General features: G+C 45.1%; 1 protein-coding gene across 3 annotated transcripts in view; it reads right to left on the reverse strand.

Moving 5' to 3' along the window:
• SHROOM3 (shroom family member 3) overlaps nucleotides 1-20,237 on the reverse strand; it is a 184,985-nt gene that overhangs the window by 8,880 nt on the left and 155,868 nt on the right. For 2 of the 3 annotated variants that reach the window (XM_032592964.1, XM_032592965.1), the window contains exons 6-8: nucleotides 13,910-14,806; nucleotides 12,266-12,757; nucleotides 8,800-8,950 (exon numbers count right to left, since the gene is read on the reverse strand). In XM_032592964.1, coding sequence (XP_032448855.1) covers nucleotides 8,800-8,950; nucleotides 12,266-12,757; nucleotides 13,910-14,806 — 1,540 coding nt within the window. The remainder of the gene's footprint in view (nucleotides 1-8,799; nucleotides 8,951-12,265; nucleotides 12,758-13,909; nucleotides 14,807-20,237) is intronic. The other variant, XM_032592966.1, reaches the window with a different exon arrangement.

Consider the following 20,237-nt stretch of genomic DNA (forward strand, 5'->3'; position numbering starts at 1 on the left):
GAAAACCCCCACCAATTGTGGCTGGCATTTCTGGTATTTGCCTGCTACCCAGCCTGCTAGGCAGCTCCAGAGACACGCCCAGCAGGGTGTGACGATCCTGCGTGGTGTTATCCGTTCTTACGAAGAGAACAGCAAGGAGACGGATGGAAAGCAGTAGGAAAAATAAACCCTGCCTGCTGTTACAGCTTCCAGCATTCCCACCAGACAAGGTTCAGAGAAGTCAAATGTCATCACAGCTGCTTTTCAGGTAGACAGTGAGAGACTCTGACATCTCCATGAAGTCAGGCCAGGAGGTTTTCATCTTGCTGCCTGCATTCCCTAGGCTCACCGCTCTGTCACCGGACGATACCTTCTCACAGTCACACCAAATCCAAAGGGGCAGATGACTACGCAGCATTTCTATACTCCAGCCTCTCTGATTATTCAAATGTGGGATCCATTTCAGCCTCTTGTCTTGAGAAGTATAGTTTCTAGAAAAGTCTTGAAACAGAACTAGGAGATGGAAAAGAAGGTAACGGCCTTGCGTTTTTCATTCTTCTCATTAGGACTTCTTTTGAAACTAATACTGTGTCATCACTTCTGGAACTCAAAGCACTTTTGTTGATAGTTTATTTGATATCATTAAAAAACAAACTCTCATCATGGCCTCAGAAGCTGGTATTTGAAGGGACAGGAGACTCTGAATGTGTGAATGAGCAGAGACCAGGAAGGATACGTCCGTCCTCACGTGTTGGGCAGAGTTTCTTCTGGACTCGGCTCGGGGCTCCTACTCAGGTCAGTAGTGCCGAAAGGGCAGCCCCCAGGCAGGCCTGGTCCAGTGGGCGGGCAGCAGGCAAAGAAGTGACACAGCAGAACAGCAATGGGAGATCAGGCTCGGCAGCCTAATCCTCTCAGTCTGTCCTCTGCACAGCCTGTTTGGGTTTTCAAAGACCCAGACGCCGGGCAGAACCACAGCCTCTCTGTGCAGGAGCTGATGTGTACTGTGGGCTTCAGGGTAGAAGGAAGAATAGAAGGAGACGGAAATGTCCGGGAGTGATGCAGGGAGGATTTGGTGGGAAGAACCAGGGCACATTTCGTGGCACTCTGGTTTCTGAAAGCTATTTGCTGGGCCATAAGGTGATGTGTTAGCACGTATGGCCACGCTGTGATATAGAAGTTACTGAGCAGTCTCATCCGTCACTCCTGGCCTAAATGGTACATATTTGGATGGTATTTGATTTTTTAAAATGCTTCCACATTTAAGTGATGGAAATTTGGATTTAAAACTGCAGTTAAAAGGGATGTGAGTAACTGAAGGCAACAAGGGAAAGTTGGCTATACCAAACAACCATTTCTCTGCCAGGCAGACCTCTTCAAAAAAAACTCAAAAAACAAAAACAAAAAACCAAACCCTACCAACTTCTAGCTGCAGAATTCACTGTGGGAGGGACAACAGGTCTTTTGAGGGGTTTTGTTTCAATAACATACTAGTCTCTCAGGAGCTACTTAATTTGCAAAGTCATTCACATTTTTTCACTTCTCATCTGGTGCGAACTGTTACGTCACCCTGTGTGCGATGCAATTTATAGGGTTTTTTTTCCTCTAAATATAGTTTAACAGACCCTCCCCCTCCCACCTCACCATTTGCTTGCAGCAACCCTGCTGGGCCCCTTCCGGCCTCCTCACTGCCTCCAGGAGTCAGGAACCTAGGCTCTGATAGAAAACTCACCCCCCATCAAACCACTTGACCTTTGGTGCCTCCATTTTCTCACTCATAGCCAGGGGATAATAATATCTGCCTAAAACTAATAATGTTTGAATATTAAGCTCTTTCTCTGTGCCGGGAACCACTTAAATATTTTACTATTCAATTACTACTCCCAATAACCTGATGAGACAGGTAGTATATTATTATCCCGGTTTTACTGCTGCACAAAGTGAGGTGGCTAGAAGTTATTTAACTTGCGAGAGCCAGGTCGTCTGGCTTCAGGGATCAGGGTTTTAGTCACTACGTTAAAATAGCTCATTGGAATGTTCTGAGGCTCAACTATAATAAAGCTTGTGCGAGCATTCTGGGAAATATAAAAGTATTATACACATTCAAGTTATTGCTACTTGTGCTATCATTAAGATTCAGCAATAGTCTGGGGAACACTCATTTTAGGGCGCACCTCTAGAGGAATACTCAACGTCTCCCCCACGTGACCATGGCACTTTGCCTTCTGCTCAGGGATCTGTGCTGACCATGTTCCCAATCACGTTGCTAATAACACGGCTGGCCTGTGCTGACGGATCATCTTCAACTCAAAGAAGAGTAATTCAGGACTCCTAGCTGCATGGCTGGAATTCAGGGGCAGAGTGGAGTTCAGGCTCCTGCTAGTAAAAATGATGAAGATAAAGACACTTCAACCACAGGCTTTGTTGTTTCTTTGGTTTTAAATGGGAGGATCAGGCAGTAGTACATGGTTGTTTTCACAGCTGAACTTCATCCAGGAGAAAAGTCAGGGGTGATTTTTGTCCCAGTGACAGAAATGGGATCAAACCTCCATCCCATGTTGTGGGACCTCAACGAAAACAGGTCTTGGGGACTCAGCTACCATTTCAAATATTCTCTGGCACATTCTCTGGCAAGAGTGGCTCTTTACCATTCACTTCCTTTCAGGAAGGCTTGTGATCAGAACGCTGTCCTATTTACTTAGTACCGTCTCTTGGTTCTGGGTATCAGGACTCTCTGACAAGAATCAGTATTAAATTTCTTTAAATTCAGCTAAGCCCAGGGGCGCCTGGGTGGCTCAGTTAAGTGTCGAATTTGGCCCAGGTCATGATCTCATGGCTTTTGAGCTTGAGCCCCGCATTGGGCTCTGTGCTGACAGCTTAGAGCCTGGAGCCTGCTTCAGATTCTGTGTCTCCCTCTTGCTCTGCCCTTCCCCTGCTCACGCTCTCTCTCTCCTTCAAAAATAAATAAAACATTAAAAAAAATTTTTTTTTAATTCAACTAAACCCATCATCCTCCCTCCCTAAATGACCTCTGTTTCCCTATTTCAGTTATGACAGCCATGTAAGGCCAGGAGCTCGAGACTCATCCTTGACCCTTTCCTCTCTACCATGCTCCACATCTAATCTGTCCCCACGTGCTGTCCACTCTGCTTCCCCCCCACCTTTTTTTTAAATCCACCTGTGTCTCACAGCCCCTACTGCACTGCCTTTACACAGGTACCGTCACTCTCCCTGTAACACCTTCCCAACTGCCGCCTCTGCCTCCACAGCTGCCAGAGAGACTTTTCTAAAATGCCTGTCAGCTCTCTCCCTGCTGGTAAACCCCAGGGTGGAGGAAGGGTGAGGGACTCCTGGTGTTAGCCAACATGGTATACGCCCCCTACCGCCTCCGGCCCCACTTACCACAACTAACATCCCTGGACTCTGAAGGGGACTCTGTAAAGTGAAGGATGGCAGCGTGTCGGGACGGGGAGCCAAATGTGAAGTATGACCCGGAATGGGGGTTAGTTGCCTGCCTCCCCCTTCTGTGTTCTAGCTCTGAAGTGCACGCAGAGAGTGGCAGCAAAACTCTGAGAAAAGTCCTGCCTTTCGAACAAAGGACCAAAAAGAGGGGCCTCCGCGAGCTAAAACGTGTGGGGAAAATCCTGTTTTTAACCCTCCTTGTTTTCTTCCCCTAGCCCTGGCTCCCAAGAGTAGCTCTACTCCCTGAGCTGCACTCGCAGTGGGGGCAACAGGCACTGAAAACCCCGAGAGAGAGAAGCGAAAACAAAAACAAGTCTTCTTTATGGTCAGAGGAAGTGGTCCAAACGGTGTGAGGGGAATTCCCACTCTTTTTTCTTTCTCTTTTATTGAGGGAGGTCCCAGCCATGCAGAACAGCATAGCAGCCCAGGCTGCTATAGTCATGAGAACTGGTCTTTCTAGCCAGAGGCCCAGGAAGAGGGGTGGCTGGGAGCCAGACAGTATTGGGCGGGGGGGGGGGGGGGGGGGGGGGGGGGGGAATACTGCACGGAACAGCCAGAAAGAAGATCCCCTAATTCTGTGTATGAACTGACAGAAGTCCTAGGCTCACGCTCAAGTAGACCCAAAGCAGCACAACAAAGACTCTGAGAACTGAACTATGATAGAAGCACTAATCAAGTCCCAGACTAACCTCTGAATGGTGCATGTTTGGGAAGGATCTGTGCAACACAGCAAAGGCTCTGAAAACCGAAATGATGTTGGAATTGGCACCTGAAGGTGGGACAGAACTTATAGTCAAGGGGCACCTGGGTGGCTCAGTCAAGCGTCTGACTCTTAATTTCGGCTCAGGTTGTGATCTCACAGTGTATGATATCAAGTTCTGCATCTGGCTCAGTGCTGACAGTACAGAGCCTGCTTGGGATTCTCTCTCTCCCTCTCTCTCTGCCCCTCCCCTGCTCTATTTCTTCCTCAAAATAAATAAGTCTATTCTTCCTCAAAATAAATAAAATAAACTTTAAACACAAAAAGAACTTGTAGTCAAGCTGAATAGATTACTTGCTAAAATGAAAACAAAAAAATCAACATTCTGTAGAGGATTTTAACAGAACCCAGAGGCTCAAAACGTAATACTCAAAATGTTCAGAATACAACACAAAATTACCCAATATTAAAAAAAACAAAACAAAAAAACAGTAAAACATGAGCAATTCTCAGGGGAAGACAATCCTGAGGAAACCCCAGTGCTGGGATTTCCAAAGCCTTTAAAATGACTTTTATAACCTTCCTCCATGGTAAAAGTAAACACTCTTGAACACAGAAGTCTTTGGCAAAGAAACAGACACTACAAAAAACTGAGTCAATGGAAATTTTGGAACTCAAAACTATATTTGAAATTAAGAGAATTACTGGTGGAATGAAGACAGTCCTACAGAAATTATCCAATCTGAAGAACTGACAGAAAACAGATTCTTAAAAATGAACTAGGGCTTCAGGGACTTGTGAGGCAACATCAAAAGGTCTAATATTTGTGGTACTCGAGTCTCAAAAGCAGAAGAAAGATTAGTGCATAAAAAATATTTGAAGACATTATGGCTGAGAACTTCCCTGAATTTGGTGGAAGACCTAAATCAAGAAGTCAGTAAATGCCAAATAGGAATCACCAAAGAAAATCAGGCTCATGTACGTCATAATCAAGCTGGTGAAAATTGAAGACCAAGAAAAAAAAAAAATTGAAAGCAGCCAGAGAAAAACAACACATTGCATACAGGAGAATCAATATTTAAATGACTGTGCAGTTTTTGTCAGAAACCATGGGAGCAAGAAGGCGGAATGACAACTTTAAAGTGCTAAAAGAAAAAGAACAGTCAACCCCCAATTCCATATCCAGTGAGAATATCCTTCAGGCATGACAGCAGAATAATGACATTCTTAGATGAAGGAAAACTAAGAGAAACCGTCACCAGTAGACCTATTTTAAAAGAAATGGAAGGAAGGAAGACTGAGGTTTTTCAGGCTGAAAGGAAGAAAGACCACAGAGAAATCTGGAACTTGAGGAATGAAGGAAGAGCAACAAAAATGGGCAGCTGAGAACCATCTGGGTCACTAATGATCTCCTGGGGAAAGCCAATTCGGCGGCACAACAGATTATTTTTGCCTTCTGAAATATTCCACTAAGTCTCTAAGCCAAAGCCCTTTGGCCTTCAGAACAAAGAGTCATGGGACCTGTTGAAGCAGATTTTTGCCTAATAGACATAGCTGGGTTAGGCAAAGAACTTAAAGCTCTAATTATTAGACTGTCTTTAGATTTTTTGTTCAGATAGTTCAGACAATGAAAGTGTTTCAAACTTCTGTTTACTTGGAACATTATAATTCGTCATGTATGATGTATACATAGAAAATATATTAAAGTAGAATTGGTTTAAAAGGCTAATTTCAATTTTTAAAAATATTTATTAATTGGGACTCTGGTTTCCATTGAGTCTTAGTGAATTTCATGACTAGCGACGTATCTTAGGTTACTAGTAACTTTAAATATCAGGTAATAAGTTATTTCTTTGGGAAGGTTGGTGGGAGGCTAGTCTCTGCCTTGGAACAATCTTGATGAAGCATAATTTTTTAAAATCACCCTTAGAAAAGCTTGCTGTATATCAGGAAGGGGACTGCATTTTCAACTCTATGCTGCAAATATTAATAGATGCCTTCTACAACATCATTTAAAACTCACATATTTTTGGGGTACCTGGATGGCTCACTCAGTTAAACGTCCAACTCCTGATTTCAGCTCAGGTCGTGATCTCACGGTTCATGAGTTCGAGCCCCAAGTTAGGCAGTGTGCTGACAGCACAGAGTCTGCTTGGGAGTCTCTCCCTCTCTCTGCCCCTCTCCATATTTTCTGTTTCTTAAAAAAAAATTTTTTTTAAGTTTACTTATTTTGAGAGAGAGCACACAAGCTGGGGAGGGGCAAAAGAGAAGGAGAGACAGAATCTCAAGAAGGCTGCACACCATCAGCAGAGAGCCGGATGTGGGGCTCAAACTCACAAACCACGAGATCATGACCAGAGCCAAGATCAACAGTCGGACGCTTAACTGACTGCACCACCCAGGCGCCCCTTTTTATTTTCTGTTTTTAAATTTTTTTAATGTTTATTTTTGAGAGAGAGAGAGCGAACACATGAGTGGGGAGGGCAAGAGACAGAGGGAGACACAGAATCTGAAGCAGGCTCCAGGCTCTGGGCTGTCAGCACAGAGCCTGACACAGGGCTCGAACTCACGGACCGCGAGACCATGACCTGAGCCGAAGTTGGATGAGTAACTGACTGAGCTACCCAGGCGCTCCATATTTTCTGTTTTTAAGTCAGGAATATAAACACAAATGACGCTAATGAAAATTCTATTACGCACGAATAAGCTTGCAGTTCATTAAAAACATCTCCTAGGATTCTCTAGTGCCGTGCAGGAAGATCTGAACTCTTCAGGATTTCAAACAAAGCCCTATGTGAGCTCCATGACTTTCTGGCCCCTGTGGAGCCTCCCAGCCTTATCTTCTGGGATCCATTGCCTTCCTGTGTGATCCTCTAGATTTGGTCATTTCTAACTGAGGCATGAGCCTTTTTGTTTGGCGTTCCAAAGTATCAAACTGCTGGCGATACCCTTCTTCAGTACAGACACTCCCTGTGTTTTTCCACATCTCTGGGTCTTTACCCAGGCCAGTCCCTTTGTCTTGAATGCCTGATGTTCTTCTCTTGCCCTGACTCCTTCTGACTCATTCTGATTACTTCGGTGTAAAATGTGGCAGTATAGGTATCAGAGCAGTTTTGTGGAAATAAAGAGAATATAGCAGTATGAAAAACACAGCCCACACTTAACAAGGTAAGAAGTGCTCAGCACATTGTACCTAATGTTATTTCCTGTGAGGATTAATCCTCTGTGCCTTTATACTCTCAATCTAAAAATACTTTTGCCATATAATCATCAGAGTGAGAGGCTGATAATAAACTGATGGGAAAGCATTTTTTTTTTTTAAAAGCAATGAGTAATTTGTCACACTGCTACTATCAAATAAGGTATCTCTACATGCAAAAAAAAATGAAACAAAAAAGTGTAAAATATTCAGTGAAAGGCACCATGGCAACTTGGTACCTGTAATGAATGGTGTTTATATAGCTCCCTCTTTGGGATAAGTAGAGACTAGAGCACGTCGTTTTTTTCCCTCATCGGAGGACCCGTTAAATGGAGGCATTCGGCGGCATTTGAAGTAGGGATATGCCAGAAGTAGGATGCCATGAAGCAGGTGTTTAAATGGGAAAACCTTGGGCTGGGAGAGCTCAGTACTACAGTGCCAGCCGTGCGCTTGTGCGTCCACGGAGCCAGGAGCAGTGGGAGGGAGAAGAACACCCCTGACAGAGGTGCTTCTAAAATCCCCAAATCCTCCTGCCCCGTTACTCCCTGCTCGAGGGTCTGTGTCCTGTGGTCTCGTTCCACACACAAACAAGAGAGCCTGGGACACATGGAGTAAATGAAATAGAATCACCTAAGAAGGCTTCTCCTGGGATTGGTACCACTGAGAACCACTTACATTCCAGGCTCAGCAAAAGACAAGCGTTTGAACAGAGAGTCCTTTTTCAGTGTACGGGCCTGGCTTGTATGAAGAACTGAAAACTCAGTGGCAGGTGGCCCTTCCGGGGCTGTAGGGAAGGCGGAATGGCAAGAACTCTCTCCCCGGCAGGCACAGCTGGGCTTAGATCTTCAGGGTATGTGGGAAGACAGCAGCGGCATCATGGTGTCATTTTTTAAATGTCTTACATGTAAAATTTCTGTAGGAGTATCAAATGCTAACTAAATTTCAGTGCTGTGCTTCCAAGCTATTCACTGGGGCGCTGCAGACAGAGTTGGGGGAACGTAAAGATTAACATTACCACCTCTCAGAAGTGTCTTTTGACAATTGGTCTTTTTCCTTAAAGTTTCTATATTTTCTGGTTTGCCTTTTGGCAATGAAGCATGAAAGGAAAATTACCGACTGCGGGCATTGGCTGGTCAGCTCGGAGAAGAGAGCTGGGGTCTCTGTGTTGGTCTAAGTGAAGGTAGGGCACCTGGGTTTTAGTCTCAGCTATGAGACTTTTAGGAAGTAACTTATTCCCTGTAATGACTTTCACTTTTGTCATCTGTAAAGATGAAAATGACAGGAAAGCTATGAGGAAGTCACTCAAAGTGCCATGTGAGTCAGGAGTCCAAGGACCATATGGGCAAGGTTGGTGATGTGACAGACCTTTCTTCCTCTCCTGCCCTAAGGAGCCAGTATCCTTGCTCGGACCTTGACTCTCTTTTTGGAGAGAGCAGAACACAGGTCTCAATTCTTCCTTTACCTTCTTTTCATTGACATCCACCTGCTCCTCTTCCTCATTCACCTCCTCTGGCATATCCTTGATCTTGTTCAGAAGCTCAGCCTTGGGAGCAGACACACTGTAGTAGGCAGGACAGTTCACCAGCATGCCCACTGCCTCCTTGTCTTCACTCCTGAGGCATAAAGAACAAAAAAGTACATAGCACATTCCAGAAGCTTCATTTTACCACATGTCTGCGCATTCAGAAAGGTGTAAAAAATGCTATTCATTCCCTTCCCAGAAATTAGGATGAACAAATACTTACCAAAGAGTGATTACTATGTATAGGGCTCTTGGAAGCCAGGCAGACCTGGGCTGGAAAACACCAAAGGGAGTGCTGGGAAGGAGACTGGACATCAGGCCTGTGGATTTGCTAGATGACTCTGGATAAGACATTTGACCTCCCTATGTGTTTCTCCTTGTGTGATAAATATGAGTTCCTGAGATAGAGGAGTGCTGATGCATGGGGGCACTTGTACCCCAATGTTTATAGCAGCACTTTCAACAATAGCCAAATTATGGAAAGATCCTAAATGTCCATCAACTGATGAATGGATAAAGAAGATGTGGTTTATATATACAATGAAATACTACTTGGCAATGAGAAAGAATGAAATCTGGCCATTTGTGACAACATAGATGGAACTGGAGAGTGTTACGCTAGTGAAATAAGTCAGTCAGAGAAAGACAGATACCGTTATGTTTTCACTCATATGTGGATCCTGAGAAACTCAACAGAAGACCAGGGGGGAGGCGAAGGGGGAAAAAAGTTACAGAGAGGGAGGGAGCCAAACCATAAGAGACTCTTAAATACTGAGAACAAACTGAGGGTTGATGGGGGGTGGGGGAGGGGAAGTGGGTGATGGGCATTGAGGAGGGCACCTGCTGGGATGAGCACTGGGTGTTGTATGGAAGCCAATTTGACAATAAATTGTATATAAAAAGTATGAGTCCCTGAGTGTGAGGGTATTTTGAAGGTGCTGCACCATCTCCAGTTGTGGGTTATTTCCTACTCTTCCAGGGTTACCCGTCATCTTTCTGATGCCTACTATGATTGTTGCATGGACACTTGGCCATGTTTCCTTCTCATATAAGCATGACAGCCCAGATAAGCCTAAGAAATCTACAGCTTTCTGGTCAATGGCCACGAGATGTGAAGTCTACTCCTTAGGTACACAGCAGGGGTTTCGAGGCCGGGGAACAAACTAGGAATTGAGAAACCTGATGTCTAGTGTTCTCTGCTTGACTATCACCAAGCTGTCTTTCGAGTAGAGGTCAGAGCCTACTAACTGAATAAATGACTCTATGGAAGTAGGTGAGGTTCTCTTGGAGAGGTATTTCAATCTTGTGACTTTATTTTTAACATCTAGGCCATCATTTTACTATGGAATAAAGAGCCACAGAAGAAGTCATTTTTACTCATTTTCTGTTTGATAGGACTATTCTTCTAAGCAATATGGTTACATTTAATTCAGTTAATTGAAAATATAGGAAAAAAGTCTTCTGATATGCTCCCCCCCCATATATTCATAGCGTTACAAATGCTTCTCAGGCTTTTGACTGACTAAACCTCACAATGGCTAGTCTCATGCACAATAGGACATTGCTTATTTTCACCAGGAGATGGCGCATGCCAGCCTTTTGAAATTCCTCCAGGTCTCCGTGCTGCAAAAGCTACATGACTATTCCATTTCTAAATGGAGAGAACGAATGTTCTCAGTGATAATGCTAGGAAATACTTTGCTAAGGATGTATTTGTAAGTTGCCTTGGCCTTTTTACAGCAAGTGGTCAGAGAACAGAATGAATGGAAGCCCCTAACTGATCTATGACACCTACCCACGGGGAACTGACACACCCAGAGAAACCCATCTTTGGGTCCTTCGTGGAACCCAGTGGATTGATTGTCTTGCGCATTGTGGGTACTCAGTAAATGTGTGCTAACCACCTGACCCTGGATAAGTCACTTCACCTCAGTAAGTCTCTGTCTGCTAAATCTGAAGAAGGGGACGGACAAGGTGACAGTTCAGGCCTTGTATTAGGAGAGTCTCCACAACCTATCAAAGAGCTTGTAAGGACTCCATCGCTCTTTCCTCTCTCCCCCTCCCCCAAATCAAAACATAGTATTCCTGTTGGTAATTTAGTTAGGATCAGTTGGAAATTTCTAAAGGCAAGCCCAAATTTAGACAAAAAGCTCTGTTTTTATTTAGTCTAGAAGCCACTAACTGTGGAGTACCAATCCATCAATCCACATAGTTTTCAATGAAAATTAAAAAGAAAACAAAAACCACTCTGAACCTTTCCCATAGTAGTCCTTTAAGGAAATCAAACATACAAGAAAATATGCGATCACCCAGGAGAAATAAAAAGAATGAAAAATACAGATTGCTCAGGGTCCTTTCACCCCTGTGGCTGGGGGCTTGGACGCACTGCACGACTGTAAACACGTGCCATCAGGGAGCTTCAGGAGCAGAGGCTCGCTGGCTGAACAACACCGTGAGACTGCATCCACGTTCAGATCTCTCTTGATTTTTAGGGTTACACAACATCCACCTAACTCTTGAAAAGGGCGAATGTCAGTGTAGTAAATCCATTTGTCTGGGCTTGCTTTTTTTTTTTTTTTTTCTGAGAGAGATAGGGTGCAAGTGAGCAAGGGGTAGAGAGGGGGAGGTGGGGAGAGAAAGGGGTAGAGAAAGAAGCAGGGCTCACCCAAAATGGGGCTTGAGCTCACCTAATGGGGGGCTCAAACTCACAAACCGTGAGATCACAGCCTGAGCCAAAGTCAGATGCTTAACCAACTGAACCACCCAGGCGCCCTGGGCTCTCTTCCTTCTTAGAAGTCTGTGCTCACCTCCACCTTGAGGAGGCCTCTGCTCTGCTCACCACTTCTCCCTGCCACTCAGCACTGACCCCTGTGGTGCTGTCTGCAAAGGTGACTCTGTTGCTTATTGAGTTAGGGGCACTGTGAAATCATTATGAGAGCAGGCACAGTCACCGGGCCAAGCTCAAATCCAGACGCCATCACTCACATGTTCTGGGGCTTTGGTTGGGCAGTCTTAATTTCTCTGTGTTTCAGTGACCTCACTTGTAAAAGGGAGGTAAGATTGGTCACAACCTCAGGAGGTTCTTGTGAAGATTCAGTGAGATAATGTTTATATAAAAAATTACTACAAGGGCTAACACAAAGACATCAACAATATTAATGGTTTTAATGGCAATTGTCACCACTATTACTATTTTTGCTGTTGGGCAAGTGCCTAGTAACTCAAGGTCAGTCTGCCCCACTTTCTACTCCTCACACCCATTCTGCTAAGGCTGAGATGGCATGTCATTCTTGGGTCAGAATCTTTGGAAGCAGGAAAATGTCACACAAGTTGTCCTAGACCTATTACCACCCCCATGGAAGGAGGTTAAATATAAGTCTCTTTGAGGGCATTACCAGGGACTTACCTCTTGCTTTCATATCCTGCACAGTTGACAGTTCTTTGCATGGCCTTTCTCTTTATGCTGTTCTCCTTCAACAAGTTTACATCTCGGGGAAACAAACCTTCCATCAGGTCCATAGTTGTCTTCATTCTGGAGTCTGGATCCAAAATGTCTGCCAGAGATTTGTCTTGGTGGACAATTTCCTTTGCCAGAACCTCTGTTCTGATGTCTTCTGAGGTCTTCTGAGGACCAGAACTAACATTCTTTTCTAAACTCTGAGTCCCACTGACTGGGTTGTGGATGGGAGATGGCTGCCCGGGGCCTGGCTGCTTGGCAAGAGCCCCAGCAAGTTGGGGCAGAGTGCCCATGGTGGAGGGTGGGTTGGTCTCGTTGGCTTCTGAACCCTTGATAGAAGTTTGCGATCTGGAAGCTGGTATCTGACTGCCAACCAAATGGACTGTACCAGGCATGGGCCTTTCCTTGGCAACCGTCACCTTGGCAAATTTGCTGGAGCTGCTAGGGATATTAAAAAAGAGAGGGTAAGAGAGGAGTCAACAGAAGGGTAGGAAGCCTGAAGGAGAAGTTTTCCACATCAGGGCTGTGGCTTCCCACATGAGGAGTGGTGGGGTGGGGGCAAGGTAGTCATGCCCTGAGGTTATCATTCCCCACAAATTGCAAGGTCCTGAGGGCTTTCTCCTCACCCCAGCAGTTGGTCACATGGGAGTGTGTAACTTTTTAAGGGATCTAGTAGGAATTCAATTTTGGTGAATGTTGCTGTGAGATTCTAGAGCTTTCTGAAAGGTCCAGGTGAACAGAAGGAGTTAATCGCAAAGGCAACGTGTTCTCTTGGTGTTTAGAGACTGCTTGTCCTGGGAAGTATTTGTTGGGAAATGCTTCTTCTCTATTCTTCTGGCTTCCGAGAGGTTTTCTCTCAACATTACTGACCTTTAGCTCTGTTCTTTATCCTTTCCAATGGACACGGAGTGACTGTGGAAAGAAAGCTGACCATATCCTGTCCATAATCCAGCTTCTTCTCTTTCTTTTGAGAGTGAGGCTACCTCTAGGCTAATCTACACCTCTCTCTCTCTCCCTCCATACACACACACACACACACACACACACACACACACACACACACCAGTGTGTATCTAGCATGGCCTGAGACTAGGTAGGTAAACCTGTTTGGGGTTCACCATCAGGAGGCTCGCTTACACTCAAGAGAGGAGCCATATTTTCCAGTATCAGCTCTATCAGTAACAAGAGCGCTACTTTTGTCTTCTATATGTCTTCCTCCTTTGTCTTATTTCTTAATTGATTCAGAACTCAAGCAGGAATGAGGGATGCTATTTATTGAAGACCCTTTGAACTTATCGTGTCCACAGAAGTGAACTATGCCTTTTGGGCTTTGGTGTCCATTTTCACTACTCTTGTTCCTCTGTTCCCGATGCTAGTATGGGGTACTAGGGCCACAGCCTGCCAAGGTAAACAAACGAAACCATTCTGCCAGTCGCGCGACTTAAGCTTCTGTAGAAAATGTCCACAACAGGGCTCTCCTGTGGCCAATGAAAGGAGGATCCGGGGAGCCTGCAGGGTAAAACTCTTACTGGAGAGGGGCACCCTTTTGTTCCTCAGCTGGGGGCTTGTCCTATCCAGAGTCTGCTCACTTACCTGGTACAGGGCTCCTTGTGATCCTCACTGTCCAGCTCTGCCTCATACAGAGCGTGGGGAGGAGGTGGAGGAAAGTCATCCAAGCTATTCACTGGGGTGTCCTGGCTCAGCGGAGGCGGTGGGGGTGGGGGAAGTTCAAATGTGGGGCTGGAAGCGGCGTTGGGGTACAAGTCCTTCACAAACACCTCATCATCATCATCTTCCCGAGGTGGTGGGGAGGCCAGCAGGACCGACTCAGATATTCGGAGGGAGATCCTCCCTGGAGTGCTTGGGGCCCCAAGAGGCGAGTCTAGAGTGCTGCCTGAGCTTGGAGGAGTCTGCTGTGTTTTGTAGTGCTTCAGGTCTCCAAGATCAGGTGACGAGGATTCTTCAGGGAGGCTGTCCTCTCTGACCGTGTGGGCCCACTTCACCCGAGGTGGGGCAGGCCGCTGAGGCAACGAGACCCGCTTCCTTGTTGCCTCTTCTAGCCCATGCTCTGGGCTGTTGGGCTCGTGGCCTCTTGGACTGGCAGGCTGGACCAGGCTGTGACCATTGCTTCTGTGGGTCACTGCTGGGGTGTATGGAGGAAGAGGCTGTTGCCCTGTCTGACAGTCCCTTCCAGTCAGCTGATCGGTCGCAGCCTGGGAGCTGGAGGGAACAGGGGAAGGCAGAGCTGAGCTGAGCGGGGTCAGGGATGCAGCCCTAGTGTCTGTGAGATGCCCTTGCATTCCTGTGGGCAACAGCCTGGGGCAAGGCGTTGTTCTGCTGGCCTGCCTCTGATGGTCCAGGGGTCCAGGACATTCGCTGGGTACAGAGGAATCACCAACTGCTTTGCAGCCTGAACCACCCCAACGAAGGCTAGGATGGTGTTTGAGCAACAGCATGTCTTCGTGGCCTCTTTCTGAACAACTGACGGACCTGGAGCAGGATATACAAACACAAGGGTTACAGCTCAGAAGGGGCAAACTCTGAATCCTAAGTTCATTACACAGACGGGAAAAGCATTTAGGAAGCAGGGCCTCAGAGGAGCCACACACTGTCCCTCAGGCTGCTCACACAAAGAACCAAGTTTAAAAAGGACGCCTGGTGCACAGTTGGTTAGGTGTCCAACTTCTGCTCAGGTCATGATCTTGCGGCTCATGGGTTCAAGCCCCGCATGAGGGTCTGTGCTGACAGCTTAGAGCCTGGAGCCTGCAGTGTGCCTCAGATTCTGTGTCTCCCTCCCTTTTTTCCCTCTTAGAAATAAATAGTAAACATTAAAAAACAAAAAAAGATTCCAGGGGCTCCTGGGTGGCTCAGTTGGTTAGGTGACGGACTTCAGCTCAGGTCATGATCTCACAGTTCGTGGGTTCAAGTCCCGCATCGGGCTCTGTGCTGACAGCTCAGAGCCTGGAGCCTGCTTCGGATTCTATGTCTCCCCCTCTCTCTACCCCTCCCCTGCTCACGCTCTGTGTCTGTCTCTCAATAATAAATAAACGTTAAAAAAAATTTTAAAAAAAGAGATTCCAGACATACAGTCCTACAGGAAATGTCAGATGGTAGACATGGGGGTCATAAGGCATTTCCTTTTATTAGCTCTCTCTCACTGACCTCCCCACCCCCTCTACACATCCCACATAAGGCAGCTTTTCGGGGCAGGCTTTGGGGTATAAAGGAAACAGGTACATTTCTTCTGCCCCTTTCAGGACTACTTCGGGAAAGTAGTCCCAGTGTGATCCCCATGGGAGAGGTCTGTTTGGAAAGCACCTGTGTGGGCTGTGAACTTGACGGTTTTATTTACAGTTTTCCCTCAGTTTCCTCCTGTTTTCACTTTTTACAATGGAAGGTCAGGAGGGGGAGGGGAGTCTCCCCAAGGAGCTAATAAGCAATCATCTCTGGAGAAAGAGAGCAATAGCAATGGGCAAATGGGGTACGTGGTGAGTTAAACACCTGTCCTCTATCTAGGCTCTGAGGAAAAACCCAACAACTTCCAATACTTTTGTCATTATGCTCTAAAGGAAGAAAGGAAAACAAAACAGAAATCTGTAGCACTGCCTGCTGCCACCCAAGAGTTAATGTGGGGAAAAAACAAAGCGCCGGCAAACCACCCTAATTTGAAAATTCCACATTTGGCGCTCCTTGACTCGTATGCAAGTGAATCTGGAGAGCAGATGGAACTTCTCATTTTGCAGATCTGAGTCCCGAGGGAAGCTGTGGCTCAGTCCCCAGGAGAACCCCAGCCCAGGCCTGCCACAAAACCATCCAAGTGCCAGGCAAGGATAATGCAGCATATGGAAGGAGAAGACTGCAAAGAACCAAATTAGCTCTTCTCGGGATGTTATTTTTTCTGTATTATAAATGCAGATGGCTAAGGGGCCCATCTCTCTCTCGGATGCAGCCCCTCCCTTCCCCTCAGATATCCTTTTCATTCAGAGGCAGTATCTTTACCAGGAAAGTCTCAATATCTAAGATTGGCTACTTTGTACTTCTTGGTGGGTTCCCAAATGGGGGTACTGAAAACCCAGAGGCAGGAAATTCGCTGGGGGGCTTTTCTCTCATGTCTTACTCATGTTGGTATCCTCAGTACCTGGTACAAAGTCCTGTCTTGGGGGCGCCTGGGTGGCTCAGTCACTTAAGCTTCTGACTCTTCAGCTCAGGTCATGATCTCGCAGTTCATGAGTTCAAGCCTTGCATCGGGCTCTGTGCTGACATTGTGGAGCCTGGTTCAGATTCTCTGTCTCCCCTCTCTCTGCTTCCCCTACTCATGCTCACGTGCTCTCTCTCTCTCAAAATAAATAAATGAACTTAAGAAAAAAAGGGCTCTCTCAGTAAATGTCTGTTGAACAACTCTGCCCAACTGCAGTTTAGACTGTAGGATATAAACTCTTTTCAAACTCCATACCCTCTAATAGGACACAGAATAACTGGAATCAGTTTTAATGACTAACCTGGGTACCTTCATTTTATTATATTTGTATCTTGAGATTTTTTAAAAATCTAAAAAAAACCCCCACAAAATATAATATTTATCCTTTATTTAAAGCCCAAATAAACTTTGAGATATATATTTTAATGTTTATTTATTTATTTTTTTTTTTAAATTTTTTTTTTTTCAACGTTTATTTATTTTTGGGACAGAGAGAGACAGAGCATGAACGGGGGAGGGGCAGAGAGAGAGGGAGACACAGAATCGGAAACAGGCTCCAGGCTCCGAGCCATCAGCCCAGAGCCCGACGCGGGGCTCGAACTCCCGGACCGCGAGATCGTGACCTGGCTGAAGTCGGACGCTTGACCGACTGCGCCACCCAGGCGCCCCAATGTTTATTTATTTTTGAGAGAGCGGGGGAGGGGCAGAGAAAAATGGAGACAGAAGATCTGCACTGACAGTGCAGAGCCTGATGTGGGGCTTGAACTCACAAACCGAGAGATCACAACCTGAGCAGAAGTCGGACACCTAACCGACTGAGACACCCAGGCACCTCTAATCTTTCATATATTTTTAGTTTATGTTGAATCTTCTTAGTTTATAGCAGCCATACTTCAGTTGTATATTTTTGAAGGTAATATTGGAGTTAAATGCTTAGTCTAGTTGAGAATGCTTCTCCTAGGGGATTGTTTTGTATTTTTTCAAGAACAAAAGATAGGGTGAAAGAGATGTTTGAGTCTCTTTTATACTAGAGTGTGAGAGGCAAACATCTGTTCACAGGTATCCAGGAATCCTAACATTCAAGAATGGAGTTTGAAAGCAATTAGTCTTCTTTTTTTCCTTCATAGCTTTTTTTAAAATGTGATAAACACAGAAAATTTACTATTCTATTTTTTAAGTTTATTTATTTTGAGAGAGCACACACGTGCGAGAGAGCCAACAAGGAAGGGACAGAGGGAGAGGGAGAGAGAGAGGATCCCAAGCAGGTTCCACACTGTCAGCACAGAGCCCGATGAAGAGCTTGAACTCATGAACCGTGAAATCATGACCTGAGCTGAGATCAAGAGTAGGCCACTAATTAACCTACTGAGCTACCCAGGTACCCCTATGACTGTATTTTTAAATGTTCAGTCTGGTAGTGTTAAGTATATCCATATTGCTGTGCAACAGATTTCCAGAACTTTCTCTACCTGTAAATCCAAAACTCGATACCTAAGCAACAACTCTTTTCCCTTCCCCTAGCCCTGAAACCTCTACTTTCTGTTTCTATGCATTTCACTAGTTTATAGATGCCTTATGTAAATGGAATCAGAGTATTTGTCCTTTTGTGTCCAGCCTGTTTCACTTAGCATAATGTCCTCAAGGTTCATCCATGTTGTAGCATGTGTCAGACTCCCTTTTTAAGACTAAATAATATCCCAGTATATGTATATACCACATTTGTATCTATTGATGGGCATTTGGGCTGCTTCACCTCTTTGCTATTGTGAGTAGTGATGCTATGAACACGGGTGTGAAAATAGCTCTTTGAGATACTGCTTTCAACTCTTAAGGATGTATGCTCAGATATGGTAGACTTTTAATTTTTTTGAGGAACTGACATACTGTTTCCCAAAGCAATGGAGACTATTTTGCAATCTCACCAACAATTATTTTTGGTGGAGGGAAAGACATTTATTACTGAGCTATAAATTAGAGGTGGCAGGAGCCTAGTAGTCATGTTTGCACAAGGGGACCAACGTCTCCACATCCCTTTCGATATATCTGATAGTAGCCACCCAAATGGGTATGAGGTGGTATCTTATTATGGTTTTGATTTGTGTTTCTCTCATCATTAGTGATGTGAAGCACCTTTTCATCTGCTTGTTGGGCATTTTTTATCATCTTTGGAGAAATGTCTCGTCAAGTTCTGTTTAAAAAAATTTTTTTTAGTGTTTGTTTATTTTTGAGACAGAGCATGAGCAGAGGAGGAGCAGAGAGGGAGACACAGAATCCAAAGCAGGCTCCAGGCTCTGAGCTGTCAGCACAGAACCCAACACGGGGCTCAAACTCATGAACTGTGGGATCATGACTTGAGCTGAAGTGGGACACTTAACCAACTTGAGCCACCCAGGCGCACGTTTGTTTTTTAAGTAGGCTTGGGGTACCTGGGTGGCTCAGTTAGTTAAGTGTCTGACTCTTTGTTTTGGCTCAAATCATGATCTTATGGTTTGTGGGATCGAGCCCCGCCTCAGGCTTGGGATTCTCTCTCCCTCTCTCTGCCCCTCCTCTGCTTGGTGTGTGTGTCTCTCTCTCTCTCTCTCTCTCTTTCTCTCTCTCTCTCTCAAAATAAATAAATAAACTTAAAAAAAAGTAGGCTTTATGCCCAGTGTAGAGCCCACCTTGGGGCTTGAACTCACAACCCTGAGATCAAGACCTCAGCTGAGATCAAGTCAGATGCTTAACCAACTGAGCCACCCAGGCGCCCCTCAAATCTTTTTGGTAACTGAGGCATTTGATTTTTTTTTTTGGTTGAGTTACTTTCGCCATTGACTTCAGACAGTTCTCTTTTGGCAGTACATTAGGTCACTGTTACTTTTCCCTTGTTTCTAGCTTGTAAGCAATGCACCCAAACTAACCAAAGTTCTCAGCCTCACCTTGAATATTTTCTTCACTTTAGGCACAGCTACGGGAGCAAGAGCACATAACCGTGGACGTCTGCTCTTGGCCATAAAGAAGGTAACTTAATACCCACCTCCTGATACCACATAGGCTGCTTTTAGGTGGCAGTATTAGGCTGAGCTACTGAGAAGGTGAATACAGCACAGAAAAAAAGAGAAACAAGGATTGAATTAAATGTAAGAAAAAAGAAACTGGCTTCAAAAAACATGGAAGGTAGGAGGGAAGATGTAAATGCATACTACAAATTATAGTAGATAGCCCTATGATGTTGCCTTAAAACCACATACAGGCACATGCGTCAGGAGAAATTCCTTGGAAATTTCTACTTAAGCTCCATGTGAATAGCTCAAAAATTCAAAGTCTAAACAAGTATCCATTATATGTTTCTACTTAGGAGAAATGATTTTGATGACAATTTTTAACTTTCCTGCTATTTTTTTTTATCCCTAAATGCCTAAAAATTATGATTTGGGAGCTTTACTTTTTATTTTGTGTGCTTCCTGTAAGTTTGTCTTGCTCTGTGAAGCTGTTCATGAAATGGTCACTCCTCCTCTAGTGTTCTAGTCACCAGACCTGACCCTTTGTGCACAAGACTGGAAGACAGCCACACAAAGAGGCCCCATGTGTGACAGCCATCATAGGATATGCATGGAGCACCTCCATGAACTATTCTGAGGCTACACTTATTTAAAGTCAACCACTGCTTCAACAGTACACATTCTAAATCTATTTTGAAGAAGTCTCATCCTTAAAGGAAGTCATCTGTAAATAAAAAACGTAGAA

The sequence above is a fragment of the Lynx canadensis genome, chromosome B1 (genome assembly GCF_007474595.2).
Source record: "Lynx canadensis isolate LIC74 chromosome B1, mLynCan4.pri.v2, whole genome shotgun sequence".
NCBI lineage: Eukaryota > Metazoa > Chordata > Mammalia > Carnivora > Felidae > Lynx > Lynx canadensis.